The 27,060-nt window shown below is 47.3% G+C and overlaps 2 protein-coding genes across 4 annotated transcripts in view; both read right to left on the reverse strand.

Moving 5' to 3' along the window:
- Positions 1-707: 707 nt before the first annotated feature.
- On the reverse strand, positions 708-7,413 carry LOC134159309 (protein FAM83D-A-like). The gene is made up of 4 exons (XM_062610092.1): positions 6,905-7,413; positions 3,176-3,343; positions 2,203-2,327; positions 708-1,842 (listed from the first exon to the last, which is right to left on the reverse strand). The coding sequence occupies exons 1-4, from the start codon at positions 7,355-7,357 to the stop codon at positions 882-884; spliced, it is 1,707 nt and encodes a 568-aa protein (XP_062466076.1). The 5' UTR covers positions 7,358-7,413; the 3' UTR covers positions 708-881.
- Positions 7,414-9,672: 2,259 nt separating this feature from the next.
- PPP1R16B (protein phosphatase 1 regulatory subunit 16B) overlaps positions 9,673-27,060 on the reverse strand; it is a 57,608-nt gene continuing 40,220 nt past the window's right edge. For all 3 annotated transcript variants that reach the window (XM_062610100.1, XM_062610099.1, XM_062610101.1), the window contains exons 3-11: positions 22,648-22,718; positions 20,489-20,634; positions 19,042-19,145; positions 18,598-18,722; positions 16,521-16,646; positions 16,090-16,165; positions 14,919-15,048; positions 14,014-14,182; positions 9,673-13,399 (exon numbers count right to left, since the gene is read on the reverse strand). In XM_062610100.1, coding sequence (XP_062466084.1) covers positions 12,878-13,399; positions 14,014-14,182; positions 14,919-15,048; positions 16,090-16,165; positions 16,521-16,646; positions 18,598-18,722; positions 19,042-19,145; positions 20,489-20,634; positions 22,648-22,718 — 1,469 coding nt within the window. In that variant the 3' untranslated portion in view covers positions 9,673-12,877. The remainder of the gene's footprint in view (positions 13,400-14,013; positions 14,183-14,918; positions 15,049-16,089; positions 16,166-16,520; positions 16,647-18,597; positions 18,723-19,041; positions 19,146-20,488; positions 20,635-22,647; positions 22,719-27,060) is intronic.

Raw genomic sequence — 27,060 nt, forward strand, 5'->3', positions numbered from 1 at the left:
TCAGCAACACCTTCCCATCAGTAGTCATATAGGTCCAGCAGATCCATCTTTTAGTTCCAAATACTGAAAACATTTACATCAGGACTGTCTCTAAAATAGGTAACAGCTACAACAGTGTTAAGTTGCTACTTCCCCGTCCTGGTTTTAAAGTAATGCTCTTCTGAGAATGTGTGCATATATATATATATACACACAAACACACACATATATGTATATATGCACAAAAGTGTGTGGGTATACCTACACAAAAACATGAGGGGATGATCAAGCTGAAGAGCTAAATTAGTTCAGGCCATTTCAGGTTTGAACAATGGGCAAGGGACACAGTTGAAGATAAGAACCTGCAGCAGCTCCATTAGACCCTTCACAACTTTAATGGATGAGTAATGTATATATTGCTGAAGTCAGAATAAAATCAGCTTTATGGCTCTTTATAAAGGTTGTTTCCCCTCATGCTGAAGATTTTATCATGAAGATAAAATAGGTAAAAAAGCCAGTACTGAAAAAAAAAAAAAAAAAAAGGAGCATTTCTTGATGTCACTGAATCTGCCTCCAGGCAGGACCCCTCTGACTGCAGTTCTGCCAAATATACACAAAGCCAGAGCATTAGCAATCCTAGGACACAGTAATCAGTTTACTTTCCAGGTTGTACATCCAAAATTAAAATGAACCTTCACCACTAACACATAAGAGGAACAGGCAAGTACTTATCATACAAATAAACACCTCTTTTTTTATTGCTTAAACTGCATAGTATAAAACAAAGTACTGAAGGGGTATGCACATGTGTATTAAGAAAAGTCCTGGAAGGAAGTGGAATCAGCAGGAACAGAGTGACTGAAGTTTGAGACTGGTGATTGTGTGTTCTGCATCGAGTGGAGTCATCGTTTATTCTGAGAATAGAGGGAAAGGTCCCGGAGGCTGCGCAAGCTGGCACTGATGTCACGCCTCTGTTTCAAATGGCATCTTCCCACGTACTGGGACACGTAGCTTTCAGGCTCACGGCCCCTCCGGGATAGGATATGCACCATGTGGCTCAGCTTCGACCTGATAGTGGAGTAGTGGAACTGCCTCTCTTTGTGCAGCTTTTGGAAATACTCTGCCCTGTGATGGACAGGATATTCAAAGGACCGAAGAGAAGATGCCGAGCCAGTAGAGCTGGCAAGAGAGCACTGGGATGAGGACGAAGACAGTGACCACAGACTAGAACTTGATACAACCTTTCCAGACAGAGAAGATCCTTCTTTTGACAACTTTCTGTGAAGCAGCGGTGTTTCTGTGTACTCACTTTCCCTTGTCTGTGTCACTGCAGTTTTCAACAAGACTGAAGTCTGAGTGCCCGTCATTCTAGCAGTGACTGATGCCTGCGTGCCAGTTTCTGCTGTCACAAAATAGGTCTGCGTGGCAGCATTACACACAGTCACTGCCTGCTTCTCTTCCCATGGGCCAGTTTGAGTCGATGTGCTTCTCCGATCCACAGTGGCCACTCGATTGCTGAACTCGATTGCCTCTTCAGAGAGGCAAGAATGCCCCAGGTTACAGGAGTTTTCTCCAGAACTATCTTCAGCCTGATCTGGTTCTTTCAATAGTTTCTTTGGAGTACTGGACAATCTGGCAAATTCTGCTCTCAAGTTGCCTTCCACAGTATATTCTTTAGAGGACTCTATTCTGCTCACCAGGTGATTGAATATCCCGCTGTTCCTGCAGCTGGACAGACACTTAGGGCTGATGGGCATTGACTGGGCATAAAGAATCCTGAACTGGAGGTCAAAGTGTTCAACCACTTGCCCTGACAATAGCAGCAAGTTACTGCTGTTCAGCTTCCCATCGGACCATGTGAAACTATCAGGAACAAACCAAGAGCCACAGTTAATCTCCAGTGCATTTCAACACATACAGTTACAGATAGCAAGACTTAGCTTAGAACTGCTGTGCATAAAGGAGGGTATAAAGTTCATAAACTATTCATTCTCCTTCAGGAAGGACTCTATTTAGCCATGGCCAGGTGCTTTGCTAGCAACAAGTTGTGCAAAAGAGTTTTCCAAAGCTGTTTCCAGTTTTGCATTAGCCCCACGTAGGCTCAGCCAGTCCGCTTGCCATTGGCCTTCATTAATACCAGGCAAACAGCAAAGGTCATACATTCTTCTTGCAGAACCCCCACTTTCTGTAGCTTCACTAGCACCATCAGACCCCAATACTTGCCTGTAGGAACCTGTTGTCACTCTAATGCCATCAATTAACATGAACTTCTCGTGGGCTTTCCCAACAATTTTGGCACCTGATCTCAGGTAGTACGTGCTCCCCGTGAGGGCTCGAATTCTCAGCAGCTGTTTCAGAAAAGGGAAAACATAATATCAGATCTAAGTAACTTTCAAAAAGTTTTAGTTAGCAATTCCACCTAAAAGCAGCCATGCACACTATGGAAGGCAGCAACAAAATGAGCTTCCTCACACTGTCTGCACACGTTAATAGTTAAATTTCTGTTAGATTAGGAGAGTCTGTAAAGAGAACAGCCAGTTCTGATTCATTAGTGCCCAGGAGGCTAGAAGTGTTCCCCGTCCAGAGAAGCTCTCACTGAAGTGAACATAAGCCATACCAAGCCATGCTGTAACAGTTATGTCAGCCTATATTCCTCTGAATTAATAAATCACCCGGGTCACATAATCTAAACCTTTTCAAAAGAAAGTAACTGTGTATTAGGAAAGAAATGAGATGTTACCAGAGCTATACTACCCTTGAGCTGTGTTTCTGCTTCTTCAGCAAGCAGTTCCTTGAGCCAAAGAACAAAGCTACTTACATCTTCCAAAACTAATTGCTTCCTCAGGATGCGGATCACAGTGCACACCCAACCCAGCACAGGGTAGGCTGCAGCTCCTGCACACAGGGAGCATAGTGCAGGACATGTGCCTTTTCTGCGTGGCTTTTGCCAAGTTTGTGAGCAGTTTCACATGTTGTGTTAGAGACTGAAATAGTGAGATATTGAGCCTTGATCTTCAGAAGTTGAGAAACATGTCAGAAAATCTGCTTTCACATCAGTTACCAAACAGACAGGATGCTGTAATCTTCCAAGGGAGTCTGCTGGTTTACAGAAGCGTAACTTGGACATCCATAACCATAAACTGTAGCACAAAAAATAAAGCCAAACCACTCCCAGGCACCCACAGTCAGTACTTACTCTTTCCTGCTCAGGACAGACTCCCAGATTGTCGCACATTTCCAAGAAATGTCGTAGAGAGTCCTGGTCAAGAAGGATGTAGACAGGGACTTTGCGGTTGTTAAAGGCATCCTGAAGGTCACTGAAGATATCGGTATCTGTGAAGGCGTCCATCACAAGGGCAATCACCTGCAAGAGAAGTGACAACGTTTGTTTCAGGGCTTTACTTTACAGAAGGCCAGATCACTGCCTCCCCAGCCATCTTCTGCTTCCACCATTAAGGCCAGATGCACATTTCTTTGTCCTGCTGTGCAGGCCCTGGCAACTTATTGAAGATTTCTATATTCCCACAATGTTTCTGCAAATTCCTTGCGCCCTGGATAGCAAAGAATAAGCCTAAAGAGCTTTTTCCTCACCTCTGCTGCGGCTTTTGTACACTTTCACATCCTGCTTGCATACATAATCTCCTCTTCTAATGTGGCCTTTCAGTAACACTGTGGAAGCCATCACAGCAGAATCAAATTCCAGACCAGCCACCTCCACCTCCTGTTCTCCCAGGGTGCCATACCTCCTACAGGGAGCCACTGCCTGCAGGAGAATCAGCTCGAGTGACCTCCTCACTGTCACCACTGAGCATCTCACAACCCCCGACTGATTCCTTTATTTGGTAGGAAGGGAATGCTGTCCCTAAATAAGCTACCAAGACATAAGCTAGTTCTGTGACAACATACAAACTGAACACAGTTTCCAGACTTGGTGTGCTCCTGTTGACGCGGGAGTCACGGACAACGCAGAGACGATCAATGTGATCAAGCGATTGCCAAATTTATGACAAAGCCTTAACCCCTTATATACTATTTCTTACATGCACGTACAGTGATTTGGCATATTATGATTGGATACATGTCTTGAAGACCCTTAGTGACTAACATATAATTGCTTAAGCACAGGTGTGAGAACTTGACCTCGAAAGCTTGCCAACAGTCCACAGTTCTCGTTAACTCAGTGAACTCCAGCTTCTTATCTTGCTTGCTTAAGCTTCTTCGGGCCTCTCATGGCCTTGCTGTATCTTTCAGGATTATTCAGAGTTTATGTACTAATTATGCATTCTCCCGTGAGAACACTGTCTCCACATGCTCCAAGTTTCCATCGCACACCTTCACGAGAAATCTTCCCACTCACTCAACCATTCTCTACAGGAGGCAAGTCCTAAGATGTTCTTTCAGCAGGCCAAAGACAAGATGACAGTCCTGTGTTTATGAACCCCCTTCTCTAGAAAATTCAGAGCCAGATTGAACATCATTTTGGTGCAAGAATTCTCACCCTTCAAAATCAGGAGCACACATCGCTGTGGGACCCAAAGATGGGATTTCATGACTTTCCTATTCTCTGTCTATAAGAGCAGCATCGGGAACAATCACTGCTGGTACCCAGTGCCTGCCCTTGTCAGATCCGTAAGGCATCTGCACAAGGTGTGCCTGCTCACAACGCAGCTGCTCTGTGGGTGGCATTGCCTGTACTTCCCACAAGAACTGGCTAAGCTTTGCATTCCCACCTGCGTCATACGCCCTAAGGGATTGGCTCCATATGGATGGGTTCCTGGGCATAACATACACAGTCACATTGGTATTAGTTTATGCTTGTGCTTCTTGCATCTCTCCTGTGGCTTTCTCCACCCAATCACTTGTCTAAGTACCAAGGACGATAAAGAAAAATAAGATGGTTTCACAAGATCAGATGAGTAAGAAAATAACCCCTGAACACAGAAAAATTCACACTAAACTCCTTGGAAGCACTAATGCCTTCAAATGACTGTTCAATTAATGGTATACTTGGGTTCTAATCCTAGAATCAGCTGAAAAGAAATACACTTTTATTCAAAACGTGCAAAAATACAGTTATGTTTAGAGGAGGGAGAGAAAACCCTTTTCTCTACACTCATCCATTCAGGACTGCAGACGCAAGATAGCAACAGGGTCCCCTTTAATCACTTGAACTGACTGCATTTGAGTGAATTGAGAAGAACCTGTACAGCATCTGAAAGTCTTCCCATTTCTCAAGTTCACCCAAAGTATTCAGACATGACTGCGCAATATCACTCTGCAGCTGACAGCCAAAATTTCTCTCCATTCCATGTCTACAAAAAGCCTTCATGTATCAGACACGTACACGGCAGCAGCAGGAACAGTTTCCCTGGCTTTTGGTTTGGAGCAAGGGAAAGCGTTTGGCAGGATACTACATGCAAGAACAGCTTTTTGGATAAACAGGTATTTCCATGGAGTTTCCTGAGTCACCAGACCAGTCTCATCCACCTGACAAGATCCCTTGAGAACAGCCCTCCCTCTGTGACCGTTTCTGGCGAGAAGCCCATCGTTCACGTCATCCTCATACACACCCTAAGCTCCTGCACTCAGAAGGGGGCTAGGACCAAGCTCAGTTGCTGTGCAGGGTGTGCCATGTGCACACACGTTATGCAGAGCCAGGGCTTGCTTCACCTGGCCACTGAAGAGGAAGCTGTACATTTAAATTCTAGCTAAGCCCATTGAGTGGCTGCTCACCAGAAGGGTGGTTCCCTCTCGCGGGTTACAGTTGGAGGCTATAAACTCAGGTAACATTATGAGTTACAGAGAACAGTTAGAAGTCAGTACGCTGCATGACCTTCAAGCCATACTCTGCACCAGATCAAAACAATCCACTCCTGTAGGAGGGAAATCCTGCTAAGAGCAGCTCTGCACATTACTTAAAAACAGCCAAAGAGATGAAGAAGGGAAGAGGTAAAGAAAGAAGATATAATCAGAGGGTTATCTCTTAGTAAATAAAGTTTTTTAAGAAAGGCCTTTTTTTTGTGCCATCCCCTTTTATAACAGCAGGAGGTTTCTGCATGCAAATCCATTTTGCATAGCACATTGGTAAGGAACACAGAAAAGGAAACCTTCCACTTTGAACACGAGCAAAATAAGCATGTAAGCAATGGGTGGTTTGACCATGAACAGCAGCAGGGGATCTACAGGTCGTACTGGGGACAGAGAACACTTGGCCCAAGCCTTCTAGAGTGACAATAAGGAGGACAGCAAGATATCATGGGTATAGCACATCCACAAACACGGAGGAATGAGCACCAGTCGTGTATTTATAAGATTGTCACAGAATCACATCATAGAATCCCAGCCTGGTTTGTGTTGGAAGGGCCCTTAAAGCTCCTCCAGCTCCAACCCCTGCCACAGGCAGGGACCTCTTCCACTAGAGCAGCTTGCTCCAAGCCCCTGTGTCCAACCTGCCCTTGAACACTGCCAGGGATGGGGCAGCCACAGCTTCTCTGGCCACCCTGTGCCAGCGCCTCAGCACCCTCCCAGGGAAGAGCTTCTGCCTAAGAGCTCATCTCAGTCTCCCCTCTGGCAGGTTCAAGCCATTCCCCTTGGCCTGTCCCTGCAGGCCCTTGTCCCAAGCCCCTCTCCAGCTTTCCTGCAGCCCCTTTAGGCACTGGAGCTGCTCTCAGGTCTCCCCTTGAGGAGCCTTCTCTTGTCCAGGCTGACCCAGCCCAGCTCTCTCAGCCTGGCTCCAGAGCAGAGCTGCTCCAACGAAGCGTTCTTTGCCCGACGGCGGTTCTAAAGCCGCTCGGCCCCGCTGAGCGCCACCCGAAGGGGACGCCCGTCGATGCCGTCGCCGATCCCCGTCCCGGGTCGCAGCCCCGCTGGAGCAGGGCCCCAGGCGCATCCGAGCACGCAGCAGCCCCGCCGCGGCCGCACTGACCTGCCGCGCGGAGCGGATCTGGCGCCGCACCGCCTCCTTGCAGCCGTAGATGCTGTCCCCGCAGCCGGGCTGGAAGTGCGCCTCGACCCGCGTGAGCCCGCGGAAGGCGCCGCTGGCGAAGCCCGGCCAGCCCAGCTCCAGGGCGGGCGGCTCCACGTCCGAGCGCTCGGGGAAGTAGGTGAGCGACGAGGCGTCGAGGGAGGCGCCGGCGAAGGGCTCGGCCGCCGGCTCCGGGGCCGCGGCAGGCGGCAGCGCGCCCCGCGCGATCGCCTGCACCTCGGGCTCCGAGAGGAACGGCGGCAGCTGCTCCCGCCGCAGGAAGGCGCGCAGCGCCTCGGGGCCGCCCGCCACCAGCTCCTCCAGCGCCAGCCGCTGCGCCTCGCTGTACGGCCCGGGCGGCCGCGGCGACCAGCGCCCGGCGCCCTCCTCCAGCCACCGCGACGGGCTCGCCATCGCGCGGGGCGCCGACCGGCTCAGCTCGGCCCCGGCCGCCGCTTTATAGCGGGTTTGAATCCAAACAGCGCCGCGCCGCCAGTGGGGGCTCCGCGCCCTGCCCCGCGCCCCGGTTGGCTGCGGCGGAGCTGGCCCCGCCCCTCGGGCCCCGCTCGCTGAGGCCGCGGGAAGCGGCGGCACCGGCGGGGTCGTTCCCGCAGCCTCCGGGCCGCGCAGCCCCGGCAGTGCCCGGCTCGGGGCGCCCGGTCCCGGTCCCCTTCACCCACGAGGTGCTGCGGGCCCCCTGCCTTCCCCCGAGCCCAGCCCCCGCTAAGGACCCCCGTTTGGAGCGCTCTGACGAGCGCCTGATGTCTCGGAGAGGACGAGACCCGGGACACGCAGCCCCGGCGCCATCACTGCTGCTCGCCCCCATCCCACGCTGCCGCTGCCGGCTGAAAACTGAATGTTCTACCTACCCCCGCCTGGGTTTATTCTTCCAGACAAGTCCTGGAGCTGAGGGGGCGGCACAGACATTTAAGCAGAGTCCCCAAATGTAAACCCAGGAAATAAAACTCGGTGGCGTTTCTGTATTATTAAAACGAATTTAATATAATCTTTAAATTAAAAAAATCAATCTATTAAAGACATGGAGTCAGGTGCTAATACTGTCAGATATACCCTTTTGGCATGAGTTTTACATCAAGTTTACGATTTTATGCATTGCTTCAATATGTTAAGAAACCATCTTCATACAGTAGCAACAGTGTCAATTCCATACAATATCAAATATCCTTTTTTAAAAAAAAAAGTTTTAAATATATTAGACTCTGATTGCCAAAATGCCATTTTATACACAAAGCTGCTAATATCATGTACACTTCTTACATTTTTTTTTTTTCACATAAAATACATGTAATCAAGTTTTATTGGTACATCATTTACTACTGATCACCGGAATCACGCATTATTGCAGAGGGCTCACTGTCATCTGTGGCTACCCCAGACATGCAGCAGCACCAGGGCCACTGACACTCCCGCAGCCCGCTCGCACGCTGCAGTCTCACGGCTGAAGTCGCAGAGCTGACAGCGCTGAGGCTGCACCTGCACTAGTTAAAAACCCGTATCTGTGCCCCGGCTGCGGGTGGAGATAATTGCATTGGTGTAGGGTTGGGAACAGGTATGTTGAGCGGAGTCTCCTCAACCATTCAAACTGCTTCAGCGGTTGAAATACAGCAGAATATTCCAGTTCAGAACTGTGCGGCAAGTGCTGCCTGAAGAATCCAGCAGTACTCGAGCTGGGAAGTCCATTGCCAGTTTGGCCAACATGAGTACAGCAGAATAAAGCTGAAGAACAACCAGGGACCACAAGCTCTGTGGTACAGCCACAGGCAAAACAAAACAAAACAATGTACATATTAGCTGTGCTTTGTAGTAAGAGGCGAGACTGTTGCTACAAGCGTATTCTGGATTCTGCCTGCAGAGAACTGCTATAACAAAGTAGGTCAATGTGATTTGGTGAATTAGAATGAAGACCCTGTGCAGTTAATTTCTGTATATTTAGGAAGAGAGAGGAGGTTATCATGAAAGAAACAGAAAAAGCAAATGAAAACTTCAAAATCTGGTATGCTCTGAACTGTTCCCTTCCAATCTCTAGCATACTGTGATACTGTGAAAACATTCTTCTGTACAGGCACCACAAACCAACCCAAACTTCAGTGACTTCCAGCTACCGAGTCACCTTTAGCAAGTATGATAAGGCACAGAAATATCCAGACGCAGGGAGAACCCCTTCCAGCAGATGGACACCAGTTCATCTATGGCTCACTGCAGACCAGTGCTATTGCCATTTCAGTTAAGGTATTCCTATTTCATGGTATTGCTGATTTAGTTTCCGCAGAGAAGATTTGGGTAAACAGAGCTCTGACATTAAAGCAAAAGGACACAGAGCAAGTTGTAATGCCATTTGGGAGCTTGTAACTTCTTCAACCCTGTGAAGTAAGACTGCTCAATAAACTACAGAACTCGCCACCTCCGCTGAGTATTGCAGCACTTATTCCTTATTGCTATTGCCCTACAATGCTCTTCTCCTTCCCAACCAGGCGTTCCTCATCCATGTGTTTCTTCAGCCACTGTCTTCGAGATTGTATAGAATCACACCATCATTCCCAAGACTGGGAGGGTTTGATGATTTTGGAGCACCACAGAGACTAAGTAATCACATCACTTGGTATGTGAAATACAGAGCCAGGTCTGACATGAAACAGACCCCAATTATGGTACTTCAGCCCTTATTTAACATTCTGGGATTGGTTTGAACTCAATAAAGTAGAAAAACAATTTTGAGAGACACCTTTTATTTTCCATCTAAAACAAAGTCTTTCAAAATGAAAATAAAGCTGCTCTCATTAACCAGTGAGCCTGCTAGAAACAGTGTGACTGCAGCATAAAACAAGAGTTTGCAAGAAGGGTTATTGTTATGTGCAGCTCTGCCTGCAATAGACCCAGCAATACACCCACATTCTAATCTTTGTGTTTGAACAACTACAGCCTTTGGCTTACTGCTAACAGAAGTGGGCCTCTAATCTGATCTTGAATCTAAGTACAACTTCAATGTTTATTGAGCCTAAAGCCATGGAGTATAGCATAACTCTCCCCCCTCTTCCTCCCAGTCTTCCTCTAATAAGCCAAGTGGTCTTGGCAGTCCTGGGGTAGTGGTTGGACTTGATGTGTTAAAGGTCTTTTCCAACCCAGCTGGTTCTGTGATTCTATGTGCTAGATACACCAGTTACAGCATGATTTCTAGTTTCTACAGCTTTTTAGCAATGCTAATGAATGAAACAGCCAAGTGCCTTGTGCTATGTACCTCAGAGCTTTCCACTGGGTCAGCCTTTAAAACACTTAGATATTAAAAAACCACTACTGTTGTAACACGGCTAAATTTCATAATAAAAAGCCCTGTTCCCAGAGGCAGGCTCCTACAATGCACATATGAGAGTATCTGTGTGCTTGTTATTCCCGCAAAAGCCTGTTTGTCTCTACAAAATAGTTCACCAAAATCCGGTTAAATACCCACTTCACAGAATTGCTCATCCCATACCTACAACCAACAACTCTGCACGTGGCATGAACTGCCAGCTCCTTCCCTGAGCATATCTGCCAGTGCCCTACAGGCAGCGGCTGTTACATCCCAAGCATCACCAACACATAAGCATGAATCCATACTAGGTCACTCTTCAACTGCCTTCCAAGTCCCAGTCTGATGCAACTTCAACCCAAAGCCAGTGGCAAATAGGTGGCATGGCTGTGAAACATACCCTGGAAGAGTTATTGATTACTGACTCTCATCTGAATAAGAATTGATCATCAAAGAATTGATGACATTTGATCAGACACCACTGGACTTCAGTGAGCCCATTAGCTCACAGTGACAGAGCCAAAAGAGCTGTATTACAGCCAATTTTACAATTACAATACAATGTCCAATTAGGGGGATGTTTTCTAATCTAGAACCTGTAATATCTTTCTCCTGATAGAAAATTAATTGTTGGTTTGCTCAAGATCACAGCTGGAATAATTTAGGGGTCAAAAGAGTAAATTGTCAGCCTGGTAATAAACTCACAGGTCCAAAAGAGTTTCCTGCACCTCTGCAGCTTCCAGGAGCTGAGAATGAGAAGCCCAGAGCCTTGTATCATCATATATCCAGTCCCACTGATGGGCTCTGTTTGCTGGGGTAGCCCTTGACAGTCACTGGCAGCTTAAGTCATCTTTGTATAGTCTAGAAAAAAGGCAAGGCTGTGAGGATTCCCACGTGTGAAGTGGGAATTGATGTCTAATAGCTGCCAGCTAGAAGGAAGATGGGTGGAAGCTGCATTCACAGTTGCCTGGCTGAAACACAACTATGTGAGCTGGATTTAATCCACTGATGATTTACAGAGACCCAAACAGGCATCTGTTTTCAGAGCTTGAAATTTGAACTGCTCAAGAAAACATATACTCATGCAGGCAAGCAGTTATGTGTGCAACAGCCCCTCTGTGCAGAAAAAGGGTTGCAGATTTCAGTCAATTCTGTCGATACAACTTGTTAACCGTGGCCAGTCCCTCAGAGCTGTGCGGCCCAGGGCACTCTCTTCACACCTCCCCAGGTACGTAAAGACTTAACTGAGCCGGTGCCAGCGCCCCAGCTCATACCATGCTGGTGTCCCTCAGGCAGCCTGTCACAGCTCACATGAACCAAACTAAATCACTGGTGTTGGCAGGCCAACTGCTCAAGAGCAGAAACTTTGCTAAGTATTGCATGGTGCTAGGCAACTCCCTTATGCAGAGGCATTTAAGTCTTCTTCTGACAGCTATTAACCACTACTGATGACTTCAGAATGGGAGCTGGAAAACAGACCAAAAGAAACAAACCTCGTGCCCTGCTGCAGCGTTCAACTACCAAAGCAATGCTTTTACAGTTATTTATCAGCCAAAGGCTGCAGGTTAACGAAAGTGCTGTAACCCTAGGGGGATCAGAAATGCTTTCATGGTCCTTCTGGATTAGTGTCACAAACCGTTCCTCCTCATCCCTCCCAAGCCCTGTGGTTCTGGAAACCCAGAAGAAATCAGAACACAAAGCGTACTGCCCCTAGTATCTGTGCTGAGCAGAGAGTAAACAAACAGAATCAACAGGAATGTGGGATCACCAAAAGTCTTTTCAGTTTTAAACAAATTAAGAGTCTAAATAGTACAAATAAGCTTAAATTGCTTATCCCAATATAGACCTTTGTCAGTATTTTATTGCAGTAAAATTCTATTGCCAGGGCCCTGTATTGCAATATCAGTTTCAAAGCCTGTGGAGTGAAGCCTGTTCAGGAAGAGTTCTGCTTCAAACCTGATGGCAGTCTGCAGTGATGACTGTACTGCAGTGATGAGCAGAACGGGACCCAGCCAGTGCACAGTTTTTGTTGGTGAGCTGTCACTGCAAGGAGATAGCACCTTGCAAACTTCCTAAGGCAAGTGCAGCACCGGTGCTTGCTCATTGCTCAGGCTGTAAGTGCTGGATCCAGCTGTATGGAACACAGCTCTGTCCTTTCCTGCAAACCCATGCTGGGGTTGATCTCTCCTCCAGGATATATGCATCACCCAGAAGTGAACACTCAGGTCTGAACTGTCACCTTCCTTGGTGATTAACAGCAAGAGGCTCCAATGCAAAGATTTTCATTCAGATCCTTTCTTTGTTCCACGGCATCTCATGACTTCCCAAGGACAGGGAGGCAGAGCACCATACCTTCTTCCCTAGGGAGGAAGAGTAGGGCAACTCTTTTTACATCATATCAGTGTGCATCCCTTCCTCTCCTAAGAGCCTTGCACCACCTGCATTACTCATTCTACTGCAATGAAAGTAATTGGCAGGGTAAAGTACAATTTGAGATGAACGTGCTCGCCACAGTCAGGATGTCCATAACCAGATTCTCCCTTTGGAATGCAAACAACCTGGCCTCTGTGATAGATCCAACCAGCCTACCCACGCCCTGTTTCCTCTGGGGTGAGAAGCAGATGAGACTAGGAAATCCTGCAGCACCCATGCACCTTCTCTTCCATTTCCTCCATGGGAGCTTTGAATTTCAAGAGGGGTGGATCACCACTGGACACTGTGTAATACACTGAGGTCCCATTGGAGCTGTAGGGAGAAGTCCTGGATTCGATTAGGTGCGACTTGGCCTCACCCACATTCTCGGCAACACCTCCCATGCCGCTGCCAAAGTGGGTGCTGAGGAAAGGGTGGTTGAGGAGTTTGGCTGCAGCCCGCTGCCGCTTCAGTTCAGAGAGCGTCTGATGGTTGTGCTCCTTGTAGACACCCCAGAACTGCTCCGTGTCAGGGAGCCCGGGGTTGCTGTAGGGCAGCATGTGGCCTGGATTGCTCTCAGGGTCAGCATGCATGCTCCAAACGTCCCCATTGGAAAAGGTGTACTGGTAAGTGCTGGCAGATGCCATGAGTCCGTTCTGGAGGGGGATTTCAGAGTCACACTGGGTACTTTTGTTTGCTAGCTCCGGAAGGAGGGAAGAGTTCTCCAGCAGTGAATTCTGTAACAAGAAGACATGAAAGAAGAGCATCTTCTCCCATCCCCCCTAGCACAGTTAATCCTTGTGACAACTTCCTAAACCTGCTCACACTCAGCCTTTCCACCAGACAGGTACTGCAGCACAGACACTGAATTCACCCACTTAACAGGACCCTGTAACGCTGTGAGCCCCAGCCAGGAGCTGCTTCCCCACTAGGAACATGGAACATTAACTCAGAAGGACTCACTTTGGAAAAACCCAAATACAGTTAAATAAGCATATTAATTAACATGACAATAACCAAATTAAATGAATAACTGCAGAACAAGGTTACAGTTCTTTTGTGATTACCAGTTTGTTACCTATAAAGAGAAATGCACACGGCATTTTTCCTGAACTTCCAGGTTCCCTAGGGCCTTATCTCAAAACCAGACAGCTGTAAATCCAGCACCATCTTTCCACTTTTAATGGGCTGTGCCAGTTCATCCCAAATGAGGATTTGGTCTTCAGCTTACATCTGATGGATGAGATTTACAGATTTTTCAGCCACCTCCAATCCCAGGGCACTCACTGCTACTGAACCTGTGCTCCCTGCCCTCCTTGGTGACTCCCAGAATAGAGAAGAGATTCCTTACGGGGTCTGTATTCTCCTGGTCAGGCCGAATCTCCCCAATTTCTCCAATTAGGCCCGAGTTTCTTCCTTCTTCTGCTGCCCCCAGTTGCTGCCAGACAATGGCCTCTTTCTCACATTCCTTCCTGTAAAGGTTTGTTCGGTCCGAAAGGCTGGCCCTCCTCACCACCTTCCTGTGGGACAGGGGAGAGGGGCATCGAAGCCGTGAGCAGGACATGACAGTTCCTCTTACCCCATAGATCTTCTCACCACCTCCTCATGCTTTACAGCCTCTTCCACTGCAGTGGAATGTGAAGTTAGCTTCCTGGCACCCACGCAAAGCAAAGGCACTGGTGTGGATATTAAAAGTGGGAGGAATTTTAAGGAGCTTTAAAGTAGTAATTGCAAATTTGTGTTAGATCTGAGACAGCTCACCCAATGATCTACTCTGCAACCAGTGGAGGAAATGTAGAGGGAAACAGGCCATGAGCTCTTTAGAGAGCTTGTGGTCTGCAGGACTGCTTTGGTGTCTAGTAAACATCTTCTAAAAACCTGTATCTGAGCACAGATCTTGGCCACGAGACATATTATTGAGAAGCTCAAGTTAATCCATGTGAAGCACTGATTCTCCTACACCAGTATCAGTGGTTTAACAGGGTAAATTCTCACCACTTGCTCCTCTGCTTGGAGCAGTTCTTAAACCACGACAGTGCAAAGCCATTTTCCCCCAAGAAATAACACCTCTTTCTAGTGAAAGAACCACCCTTCAAAGGAGCTCTGCCCTCAGCAACCAAAGTCAGCTTCTGCCTTTCAGAGTTCATTCAGGAAGGACAGACAAGTTTTTCTCACACCGACCCCAGGGTGTTCTGGAGTCACATCTGGGTGGCCAAGCTGCTGCCCTCGGTACCCTGTGGGATACAACACACTTACCCCCGGCTGCCAGTGCTGGACGTCCTTCGGCTCAGGGAGGATTTATGCCTCATCTGAGACTTCATGATCACATCATGTTTGTGTTTCAGCTCCAGAAGTAATACTTTGAATTCCTCCTCTTCACACAGATCTATGGCACACACAAACCAAGTTGTTAATCAGACAGTTCAAATGTGGTACCATTAACACTGGTCTGCCTTTCTAGTATATACAACTACAAATGCTAGAAGGAAGAGAAGGGAGATTTAAGCAGAATATGCTTAAGCACATTAATTTCTAAACAAATTAGGCAAGACAGAATGGCTTGGACACCTTAACAGGAGCAGAAAACAAGAGCTGCTGATTGTGACAGGGGCTCAGCTTTGCAATGATCCAGCTATTCAGCTGGATCCAGCTATTCAGCTGGATCATTTGTCCCATTCCTACAGGATGTTATGCCTTTACCCATGAAACATGTGAGTTCACCACTGTACCAATGCTTCAGGATGGGAGTACAAGAAATTTCTGTAATTAACAGAGTGCAGTTCCCCTGAATACAGCACTTTTTTACTTAAGCCTCCAAAACAACAACAACAAAAAAACCCTAAACTAGAGCAGGACAGAAGACAAGAACTTCCAACCTTCCAAATGAGATGCACAGATTTTTCAATAAAGACTCAAAAAGCAAAACTAGCACAAGGTTACAATACACAAGGCCAGATGCTAGCATTTGAACTTCCAATCTGTTCCAACACCTGTGTGTGCTTTCCCCTTCCTCTCCAACCCCTCAGAGCTTAGCACACTTCACTGCACCAAGGCAAAGTTAGACACCCAAGTATTAGGGCTGCACTCAACAGCTGCTCAGATCAAAGACTGCAATGGAAGAGCAGGTACCTGTACCTAGCACAGGTACAGAGGGATAACATGAGTGGAAACACATGGGAGAAAGACTTGGTGCTTGAGAAATGCATTCTCTTTTGGGTTTATGAGCAGAAAGAAGCATTTTCAGAAGGACCAGAGTAGGTGCCTTAAAACTTCGGTCCCACTTAAATAACAGCAACTTTGATTCTAAAGACACCTGGAAAATTACATTAATGCTTCTGAAAGCACCATGTGAAGACTCCAGCATGCTCAGGGGGAAAAGGGCTTTTTTGTCTTTTTTGTCTTTTTTTTTTAAGCTAAATAAACTCACCTATTGGCATCTCATCCAAAGATGTCCTGGCACTCAAACTGGCCCCATGGGACACAAGCAACTCAGCCATCTGCATCTAAAGGAAGGAAAAGAAAGCCAAGCTGATAGAGGTATTTTAGGCAATCACTTTCTTTCTCAAAGCTGAAAAGTTGGAATAAGATAAAAAGCAATGGCCTGCATGCTCAGCTCGCCTCACATTATTCTGGCACATGTATGGACATACTTCCCCACATGTATGGCCACTGCATGGACATACTTCCCCTGAACTTTCTCAGCAGCAGGTTCTTTTCGACACCCCAAGGACCTCATCTGATGCTGTCCAGAGAGTGCAGCCCTAGTACAGGTTTCTTCTCCGTGCAGAGTACTTTATAGCTTGCCCAGGCAAAAAGAAACGTTACCCTTATACATGACACTTGCCACAAAATCATTACCTGTCCCCAGAAAGCAGCAGCATGAAGAGGTTCCCAGCCGTCCCAGTCCTTAATATCCAGGCTTGCCCCCTGGTCAAGGAGGACTTCAGCTGCATGCAGATAACCATTGGCTGCAGCTATATGCAGCTAGGAGATAAGGAACAGAGCATGAACCACCTGCAAGGACCACGAATGGTTTTATACACCAAGTTTCAGTGGAATTTCTTGGATAATGTCTGTGTCTAGATCTGGACAGGCAGCACATTCCACATTTGGCAGACGCCATCAGGTCAAAAGCAGGTTGTTCCTGTTACTAAAACTCAGTATTACCTGCATTAAACATGGGCTTTTAAATGCTGCCCAATTTGTAAGGAAACAGCACCATTAAAATGCAAGCCTGCAATGGGGAACATCACCCACTGTAAACTGCATTTCTCATGGCAGAGGAACGTCTCCTCTGCCCCATTTAAGTGCCATAGATGTCATTTTTTTTTTATCACATTTTCAGCCTGCTTTGGTCCCGATTCTCTCTGTGCAATTGCGCTTCCACTCATACTATAATTATTTTCACCATTTCAAAACCAAATCCATTTTAATCCTTGGCTACTTTTACTTAATGAAATACGATTTTTCAGATATTGGCTTCCAGCTACAACCACCACTTTGGAGACACCAATAACAGACTCCTTTAGTCCCCCACAACACTTCATGTCTCTGATGGTTTTCATAACTGTGGTCTGCTGTTGCATCTCTGAGCAAAATACTAACCTAAGCCTTAATCTGAACTCCAGTCAGCACCCATCCTGCTTCAGCCGTGCTGAAGAGGAGAACGAAAGCTTCTTCTCAAGAATTCCCCTGTGGATCCCACCACCCAAAGCTGAACCCTTGAGTGGAGATGAACTGTGATGCTTACTGTAATTCAATTAATTTCTACATAAATTTGATAGCACTGGGTCATACCCTCTAGAGGCCACGTGAATTAACAAGGAATCACTTGGGGGTGATATTAAAAGGGAGGCCAAGAGGTCTGCTTAAATTTATGTATATAATCCATGTTAAAGGGGAAAGCATGCTAAAAAATAAGCTGGGAAAAAAGCTTCAGTCATCCAAGTTTATCTTGGAACGAGCCTGTGCTCCCCTTACACTTCTGGTATATGCTACAGGTGACAATTTAGATTAAGAAACCTGAATACACTGCCATAGTCTGACCATCAAGCAGATGTTCACATGTGGTCTGTGTATCAGTTATGTCTGCACCCAAGTATCCAATGACCAAGGTTGCATGCAAGTCCGAACACATACGGTAGCACTACTGAACTTTCCCTGGGTTGGGACTTCCATAAGCAAGGATTTAAGAGACACTTTTTCAGCTGAAAAAGGAGGGAACAGGACTAGGATTGTTCAGCATTCTTGGTCCCTGGATGACAGCATCCAGTCAAATCAGATGCCAGCTTGCTTTCTGCTGTACATTTGTCCTGGTCGCTCTCCTTGCCCAGGGACAGGTGCCATCCTATATGAATAAACATCGCAGTCCACCAACTGTGCATGAGGCAGATGCTGTGCAAAGCAGAAAGAAGAGGCAGAAAGTCTTCAGATTGCCCAACACCAGATCCTGCTCTCACGAAAACCAGAGGACTCACGTCTGCTCCACAGGAGTCAGATCAGACTACACGACTAGTGAGAAGCAAGAGGTCACCAGAACATCTTTCAGTCCTATCTCCCCACGGGTTAAGTACGAGTGCTGCAGTCTGCAACTCCTCACTGTGGGATTTCTTGCACCTTTTTTTTGAAGCTGCTGCTATCGGCCACTGTCAGACAGGAGCCTTGCTGTGGGACCTGAGCTGCTGCACAACTGGCAGAGCTCACATAGACAAGGGATTTGCTTCAAGAAGCGCAGGGTTAGACACTAGGTTATGCCAGCTGTACTCATGGACAGCTATGTGACAATAAACTAAAGCATGGAACAAGATCCAAACAGCTTCCTCGCTCCTCCCAGTGACCTGCACATGTTGATTTTGTGTAGCTCCTGCCACAGGGCAGGTTTCATAACCTCCAGGCTGAAGGAAGGCAAAAGTGAAGCCGCCAGAGTTTTACTCACCAGTGTGGCACCTTGGGCATCAGTCCTGTTCAGGTCCTGTCCCGTCGCAAGTATGTCATGAATGTCACAGATCATGACCTGCTCCGGAGCAGCCCGCATCTCATTGATTCTTTCCTGTGTAATCCCTGTTAAAATTCCAGTTAGAGAGAGGAGAGTTGGAAAGGCCTGTCCTTCTACTACTTAAGAAGAATTAGATTTATGATTCCTGGTTGATGTGACCTCACATCGTTTTCAGAGGCTTTGTAGGTGAGGGGACTGTCCACTGTCCTTCACCCTCATCATTATTTAGGAATCAGAGAAACGAGATGGAGTCAGGCTTAAGAAATTGTGCCAGGCAGCAGCATCCTGCTTTTCTCTAGAGGCAAATCATGAGCTGAGAAACAAGGTAATTTTTAGTACTTCATTGACCCATTTTTGTATTTTACATGAACTCAGTCTCCTTACCTTGGTAGGCCATGCAAGTCTCAATGACATCCAGAGTTGGCTCATCTTCACAGAGGTCGTACGGCATATTGCCATCAGCATTCACTGCCAGCAAGTCTGCTCCACTGCAAGGACAGAACTGAGTTACACAAGAAAGGACCTCAGACATCCTAGAGCAGACAATGCCAAACACTGTGATAAATGCTTATGAAAAACTAACTGGGGTTTAATAGTTGCCCAAATGCCACCAAGGACAACTTTGGTTGTAGCAAAACAAATTAAATCTCCCCCATTCCTCAAAAGGCCCAGGGAAGACTGTTTCTGAGCTTGGGATCATGACATTAGGCTACCAGAGCCTGAATTTGATGGCAACTACTCAATACAGGGCAACCTACAACAATTAAGTCCATAAGCTCTAGTTCCTCACCTGTCAGCCATCCCTGTGACACTCCCTTACCTTCATTCAAGACTCAGGAATGCACTTTGTTGTTCCACATTTATTTCCTCTGGTTTTATGCCCCCCATTCAAAAATTGTCTAACCCAAGTAGGAACATCCTCCAAGGGATGACTGTTGGCATCTTCTGCTCCACTTCCATCATTATACTGCCAAAGAAGGGGCAAATTGTCAATGCCAGTGTCCCTAATGACAGCATCACAGGGAAAAGTCTCCCTTTGCAAAGGAGGAGCAGCAGGCACTGCTGTGCAAGGCAGTGGGTTAACACTCTGCTCTCTACACCACCACTCCAGGAAATGGGGGAGAGGGCTCCATTACAGAGCCAGGACTACCTACTCCTTGCAGGAGTCACAGCAGGTGCCCATTAAATGCTGAGCACGGTACAGCTCAAAGCACATCTGGTTTCTTCCTCTTTACTGACAGGCCTAGAAGAGGTTTGAGGCTTTGGTCAAGTCAAGTGGAAGGTCCAATGCAAAAACCTCATGTCCACACCCTGGGAAACAAACATTACAAGAAGCTAACAGGTTACTAATGAAGAGCCAGTAAGACAGGTCACAAAGTTCACTCAAGATTTTGAGCTACGCAAACATGCTGCTCTCCTACCTCAGTGTCTCTCTGACTACAGCTGGAAGACCTGAAGTCGTGTTTAAGAGCTTGAGGGTGCATTCTGCTGCCTGCTCCTATTTCTACCTATCCAGCATGGTTCAACAAGCACAAACACAGACACAGCAGAATACAGGTCAATTGTGGCAAATTTTGGCCCAGTCTCCAGAAGCTTCATGAAACAAAGTCAAGTCACCTAGGGTTTTACTGTGTGTCCTCAACCTTTCTGCTCTTCCTCCTCCACCCTCTTTTCCCCCAAGCAGGAAGGAGTCCAATGAATAGCTTGAAAGCACGGAATAATCACCACTGCTGCAATCTGGCAAGGCACTAAGCAGTCTCAGTTTCCATCCACAGAAGCTGTGGGTAGAATCAGATCTGTAGAAAGGGACAGACACAGAAAAGCCACCTACTGCTGGATGAGGATCTTCACCAAGTTGATATGACCACATGTAGCTGCTGCATGCAATGGAGTCCACAGCTCGTTGTCCTTCGCATTGACATCAGCCCCGTGGCTTAGGAGAAGCTTGACTATCTCTTCATAGTTATCTATGCAGCACTGGTGAGGAAGAGGTACAGACAGATAGGGTTTTTTAAACCTTGGGAAGATAAGGGCGCACACCTGCTCACTTATACCAGGGCACCCAGACATGGCAACCTGCAGTGCTTGGCAACAAGCATCTCCAACAGTTAAACACCAAATCAAGCACAAGTGGTGAGAAAGGTACCATGCAGAACACCTATGCTGAGCACACTGAAGGTCACTGGTGTTTTACAGGGCCTTCTGGTTTGGGGACAGAACCAATAAGAAATAATAGCAAATGTGCACACAGCTTCTGTTTCGGCTAGGTCTTCCATATTCAGGAGCAAACATAGCAGAAATTCACCGTAACCAGTATAACCACATACCAAGGGATGAACTGACAAGCTGACATTCCCTTTTCTTAGGGAAAATTCCACACACTGGCATGTGATGAGTAAATATCTTCTCAGCAGCTCACACTACCTACCATGGTTATCTCAAGAGATGTAAGTTGGATTCTCAGATTATGAGGTACTTCAAAGGGCAACTTTTATTTCCTGAAATAAATCAGCATCCTTGATGCATCTACACCACAGTCCCAGGGGCAGCCAGCAAAGAGGAGCTCAGTCGCTCTCCTTCAGGGAAGGTGGAATCTGCTTTCTGATCCATCTTGCGCTCACTTCTTGACATGAAGTGAGTATGCTAAAGACACTAAAATAAGATTAACTCTTCTGCAAGGAGCCTGTTTGTGGCCTACACATTAGTGCAGACCCCCACAGCAGACTCACAGCTCAGCACTGCAGGATGGGCTTGTCCTGGGGCTGAATTACAATCCACAACAAGCATTTTTGTAGCTGAGTGTCAAGGACCCTTTATGCATTTCTATTTCTTATTTGGATATGGAGGTGAGGTTAAAATCATGCCTGTTACACAGCCAAGTTACCACAGGAGTATAACTGCATCTTTCAGTGGGAGCAACTGCTTATGGGCAATAACGTTCACTTAGGAGCTTCCCTCTCTTCAGCGATTCAGTTAATTCTTGTGGATGCAAAATCCCCACCTCAGCTCCCAAATGCACCTTTACAATAACTTAATGTTCAGTGGGCAAGGTGTGATTCTCCATGGATTCAGTACCTAGAGGGGAAAGTGATGAGGCTGTCAGCATTTCTCCATATGCAGAACAACATCTCTTAGGAGAGGTGGTGCTGGTGGTGGGGAACTTTTATTCTTCCAGAAGCCAGTTTGCATTTTTAAGCAAACATCCATCCAGCTTTGAAGAGAGCAAGTGACTTGCAGAAGAATTCAAAACCCAGAGTTCACAGGAGCATTTACAGAAGGGACAAATGGCAAGAAACCCGTGAGTCCCTGTCCTGCACTCAGAGCAAGTGTGACAGCTGCACTTCTGTTTCCAATGGCAGTGGAGGTGGCTGTTCTGGGCACAGCAAGTCCCATGGGCCTTCTGCAGCTACTGAGAATGAGGACACATGAGGAGGGGTGGGGATGGGGGCCTTAAGAAGACCAGAACAACCCTTATGGGATCAGTGGAGAGCCCTGAGGAAGGACAGACACACACCACTACAGCAAGTCTGTATTTTACTGCTGATACACAGACTTTGGGGAGTCCCTGAGCCTACAGAGGTCATCAGCCAGCTCTCCAAGCACCCTGGGCATCACTTATTTAAACCAGTTTCAAAACTCATCAGTTGCCAAAATCTCTAAATGTGAGCCAATCTGCTTTGAGAGTTTATAACCCAGCCCTGCAAGAACTAAAGGGTGGGAGAAATGTTGTTCATGTCTGAAATCCAGCCCTGCTCCCTGAGCATTTATTACGATCGAACAAAGTCTGGGATATAGCAGCAGCAGGGTCCAATCTCAGTTTGCTCCCCAGGAAACGGCATCACCAGCACAACACAGTGAAGTTTCACTGCTGTGACTGAGCAAAACAATGAAACCCAAGAGCTCTCTCCTTTTACCCTGCAGGTCTGCTCAAAGGACAGTGAGAAGGTACACAATAGGAGCAGCAGGGACCTGTGTCCTCCTCCTCCTCACCTGATGCAGCGCAGTTAATCCGTCTTCATTGCACAGGTCTGGGCTGATGTTGCTCTTCAGCAAGTAACACACTGCAAGGGAAGGAAACAGGAGGAAAGGAGAGTCAGATCACTAATCCTAACACATCTCTCAGTCTCAGCTAGCCCTGGCCAGCTCAAGGCAAAGGCAATCCACACCATCAGGGTATTCCAGTGTGTTCAGAGCTGGAGGAGACCTCGCACCCAGGGCTGATGTCAGCCTGCAGCCACTACAGTGCCAACCAGAAAAATGCCTTCTTGGTTTTATCCATGTCCTTGGTTCAGCAGTAGCAGTCATTTTCCTCCTTCTTAGTAGCTGGTGCAGTGCTGTGTTTTTGATTTTCAGCCTGGGAACAGTGCTGATAACACCGATGGTTTTAGTTGCTGCTCAGTGATGTTTAGTCTGATGAAGGACTTTGTGAGCCTCATGCTCTGCCAGGGAGGAGGGGAAGCCGGGAGGAAGCAGAGACAGGACACCTGACCCAAACTAGCCAAAGGGTGTTCCATACCACAGCACGTCATGTGCAGTATATAAACTGGGGGCAGTTACTCGGAAGGGTTAGATCACTGCTCGGGTCGGGCTGGGTATCGGTCAGCAGGTGGTGAGCGGTTGTATTCTCTTCCCTTGTTATTTCCCTTATCATTATTGGCGGTAGCAGTAGTGATTTGTGTTATACCTTAGTTACTGGGCTGTTCTGATCTCAACCGTTGGGAGTTACATTCTTTCCATTCTCTTCCCATCCCTCCAGAAGTGGGGAGAAGAAGGCGGGGGGAGTGAGTGAGCAGCTGCCTGGTTCTGGGTTACCTGGGCTTAAACCACGACAATCCAGAAGAGAGCATCAGCACACAAGCTTCCCCAAGCTCCCCTCTGCACAGACTGCTGTCACAGCCAGCATTGTCACAGGGTTGTGCTGGAACAGTCTACATTTTGATCTTGTGCTTGCAACACCTGAGCACAGCCCCCGCACACTGCAGCCCGGCAGAGCTCAAGGGTAACCGGTGGTTTGGGCATCTGAATGAAAACAGTAAGAGAAATCTCACAGAGGGAAGGCCGAGGTCTTCCCTCAAGAAGTTATCAGTCTGGAAGTTCAGGGACCTGCCACACCTCAGGCTCACAGGGGTTGCTTTGGACAGTGCACATAAACTGTTGGGTATTTGAAGAAAGCTTCACAGAGGCTTTATTTTGAAACTCCTCCTTTGAGGGGAAAAGATAAGATTTGTTCCGTCAAAATGTACATTTCTGAAACATGTGAGAAGTCACCTGAGGTGAGAAATAAGGTTTGCTCTGAGGCACAGATCTTGCACCAACAAGCCTGGCATAGGGCATAAATAGCAATGGGAACTGTTCAAATTCAACACTGCTGGCAGATCTGGATGATCTATACCCATCTTCTATTGTTTACTTCTTCATTCCCTGCTTTTCCTCCAGAGATTTCCCTACCTTATGCTTTTCCCACCTCAAATGTCACTGACAGCACAGTGGCATTGATTATGAACCAGCCAGAGGTAATGGCACAAGCCAGAAGTTCATAATCATCTCCCTGGGCCATAGTAGCAACAGATATCCAAGTCCCATCTCATTCGATGGCAAGGATGCAGCCATTAAGTGAAACCAGAGCTGCAAAGTAAGGAACACTGGCAAAGCTGGAAGGGCAATAACCATCTTCAGAGCTGGCAATCCAAAGAGCTGCAGGGCTGGTGACTCCCAAAGCCTCCTGCAGCCTCTGCTTCTGTAGACATGCTGTTAGAGGGAGCTCTTTCCCCAGCATATCCATAGGGAAACCCATTGGCAGGGCTGTCCCTGGGCACAGAGCACCTCTGGCATCCAAAGGGGACCATGGAAAACATCTCCACAACGACATCATTGTTGATTTATGAAGCTTTGTTTAAAAGAGCCGGAAAACACACTCACAAGGAAAGCAAACCGAAAGCAAAGTGGAATTCTGTCTGGAAGCCGCCAGTCTGACGTTATCAAGCCAGCAGCAAAGCCCAGAGGAGGGAAACAAACCAACTGCCACGCATCCCAAACCAACCACACTGCATCACAGGCTGTTCCATCCTGCTCGGAACGACTGCTGGCATGCATGTTTGCTGGCAATCGTACCAAAGCTTTGACACGTGCTCGAGGAAACCGACACAAAACAGCAGGAAACAACAAAGAGCAGAACTCACCCCCCACAGGAGCCCAAACTGCCTGACGTGCTCCAGCTCAGAGGCTGGGGCTGGAAGCCCACACCTCCGCCCAGCTGGCACCCCAGCACTGCGTGCCCTACAGGAACAGCAGCACTGATCCCATTTCATGACTGTGCTTCTACTGTTTCTGGCCAGCCCCAAGCTCCTGCTCTCCTCATCCAAGCCGACTGATAGAAGAGTCATTCACCAGTGGGTCAGTTGTCTCTTATTTACTTCGGATCCTCTGCCATCAGGTTTTAATTGAATCTCAGTCATTTAAAAGCCATTATGTACTAATGATGTACAGCTCCATAATCATGCTTTGCCTGATTATGGAACTTTGGACAAGTTGATGCTGGCAGATTAACCTTACAAGTGCTGTCTCTCCATGGGAAGAAGCAGCATAAATCTCAGCTTGCTCTGGAATATGGGGGTTTGAAGGCTTTGCAATCATGGCTTGACAGAGCTTGTAAGAGTTCTTGAAGGGTTAAGATTCAAAGAAGGATTTTTGAAGCCTAAAAAATTGGGGCTGTTCAGCCTGGAGAAGAGAAGGCTGCATGGAGACCTTCAGTGCCTGAAGGGGGCTACAAGGATGCTGGAGAGGTGCTTTTCATCAGGGACTGCAGTGACAGGACAAGGGCTGATGGGTTCAAACTGAAACAAGGGAGGTTTAGGTTGGATACAAGGCAGAAGCTCTTCCCTGGGAGGGTGCTGAGGCGCTGGCACAGGGTGCCCAGAGAAGCTGTGGCTGCCCCATCCCTGGCAGTGTTCAAGGCCAGGTTGGACACAGGGGCTTGGAGCAAGCTGCTCTGGTGGAAGGTGTCCCTGCCCGTGGCAGGGGGTTGGGACTGGATGAGCTTTAAGGTCCCTCCAAACCAAACCATTCTATGAAAAGCACATTTGTGAGTTTCCCATTGCCTTAGGAATAGGAAAGGGAGGTCACAAGTGTGACAATTTGCAGTGCTGGGAGCTAGACCCACCAACTGACTCCACTGCCTACAGCATGAAACAACATAAGGGAAAGGGACCTGAGCAAGCAAAGTGCTTCTCCTCAAGCCAGCTGGTGCCGTGTGCCTCACTGTGCAGCCCAACACCTCCTCCAGGCCCAAATGATGCCAGGCAGGTAGGAAATGAACACTTCAGCTCACGAGGCCACAACAAACTTGTCACCTTCTGTCAGGTCAAGCCTCAGCACAGCACTTGTGAAAGGAAGTTCCACACACACCATAGACACAAGGCAGAGCACGGAAACAGGTCTTCTGCGAGCTCAGGTCACCCCAAGCCAAACAGAATAGGCTTTTATGGGTCACATTAGCAACTACAGCAGACAGCAGCCTCCCTTTTAACACTTACCATTGACTTCTGAAAGAGAGCTCAGTGCTTAAAATACCAAGCTCAAAATCTGTCCTCTGCATGTAGGCGAGGGGCAGGTGGGCAGAAGGGGCTGGATGCGTGGATATACTTTATTACATGTCAAGCACAAGTGGTGGGAAGCAGTTTCAAATGTATAGCAAATGAAGGAATGAAAATGATTACAATAGGAGCTCAGTGAACAAATTGTTGTGAATAATTCATTGCAAATTATATTAACTGAGCAATCACTCACATGTATTTTCCATTATTCTGCTTGCTCTGCCTATAATTGAACCTCTCACATGCCATGATGGTGCACATTAGTCTTCAGTTTATAGTTTATAATTTACATCTGTGCTGTGTTAAATGGAAAAAACTCCCACAGCAGCTGTGAAAATACAGCCCTGGTTTTCAGTCATCCTCCGTCATGTGTCCTGGGGCAGCCTCAGACAGATTCTCCTCCCTGGACACAAGCAGTGCCCGTCTCAGGAGCTCCCTCTCCTCCCAGGCATGTCCAAGCCTCACTTGTCTTCCACAAAACCTATAAATCAGGGGTAAGAAAAAACCCCAACAATGCTCAGGCCCTAAGGAAAATCGAGAATGGGGTAACCAGCTCTCACCTGACAAGACGCAACAGCACCATTGCTTTTCATTGATGTTACTTCCTGATGAAGTTTGCACTAGAAAAAGCTTTCCCAGAAAAGTTCCTGAACCAGATGAAGATTTTTCCATGGAGAAAAAAACACCTTTGCTAGTGCACTTCATCCTAAGTCAATAAGCTACACCGTAAAATTCTGGACACTGTTACACTCCCATCTATACCCAGCATTTGCATACCACAAATACTAGTATCTCATAAGAGAAAAAAACA

This window comes from Pezoporus occidentalis, unplaced genomic scaffold (assembly GCF_034315485.1).
Source record: "Pezoporus occidentalis ecotype Australia unplaced genomic scaffold, CSIRO_AGI_Poc_V1 ctg144, whole genome shotgun sequence".
NCBI lineage: Eukaryota > Metazoa > Chordata > Aves > Psittaciformes > Psittacidae > Pezoporus > Pezoporus occidentalis.

Coding starts and splice junctions, on each gene's coding strand:
- LOC134159309 (XM_062610092.1), bottom strand. CDS start 7,357: ATGGCGAGCCCGTCGCGGTGGCTGGAGGAGGGCGCCGGGCGCTGGTCG. Junction 3,344..6,904: donor AGATCCGCTCCGCGCGGCAG/GTCAGTGCGGCC, acceptor CTTCTCTTGCAG/GTGATTGCCCTTGTGATGGA. Junction 2,328..3,175: donor TCTGTCCTGAGCAGGAAAGA/GTAAGTACTGAC, acceptor TTTCTGAAACAG/CTGCTGAGAATTCGAGCCCT.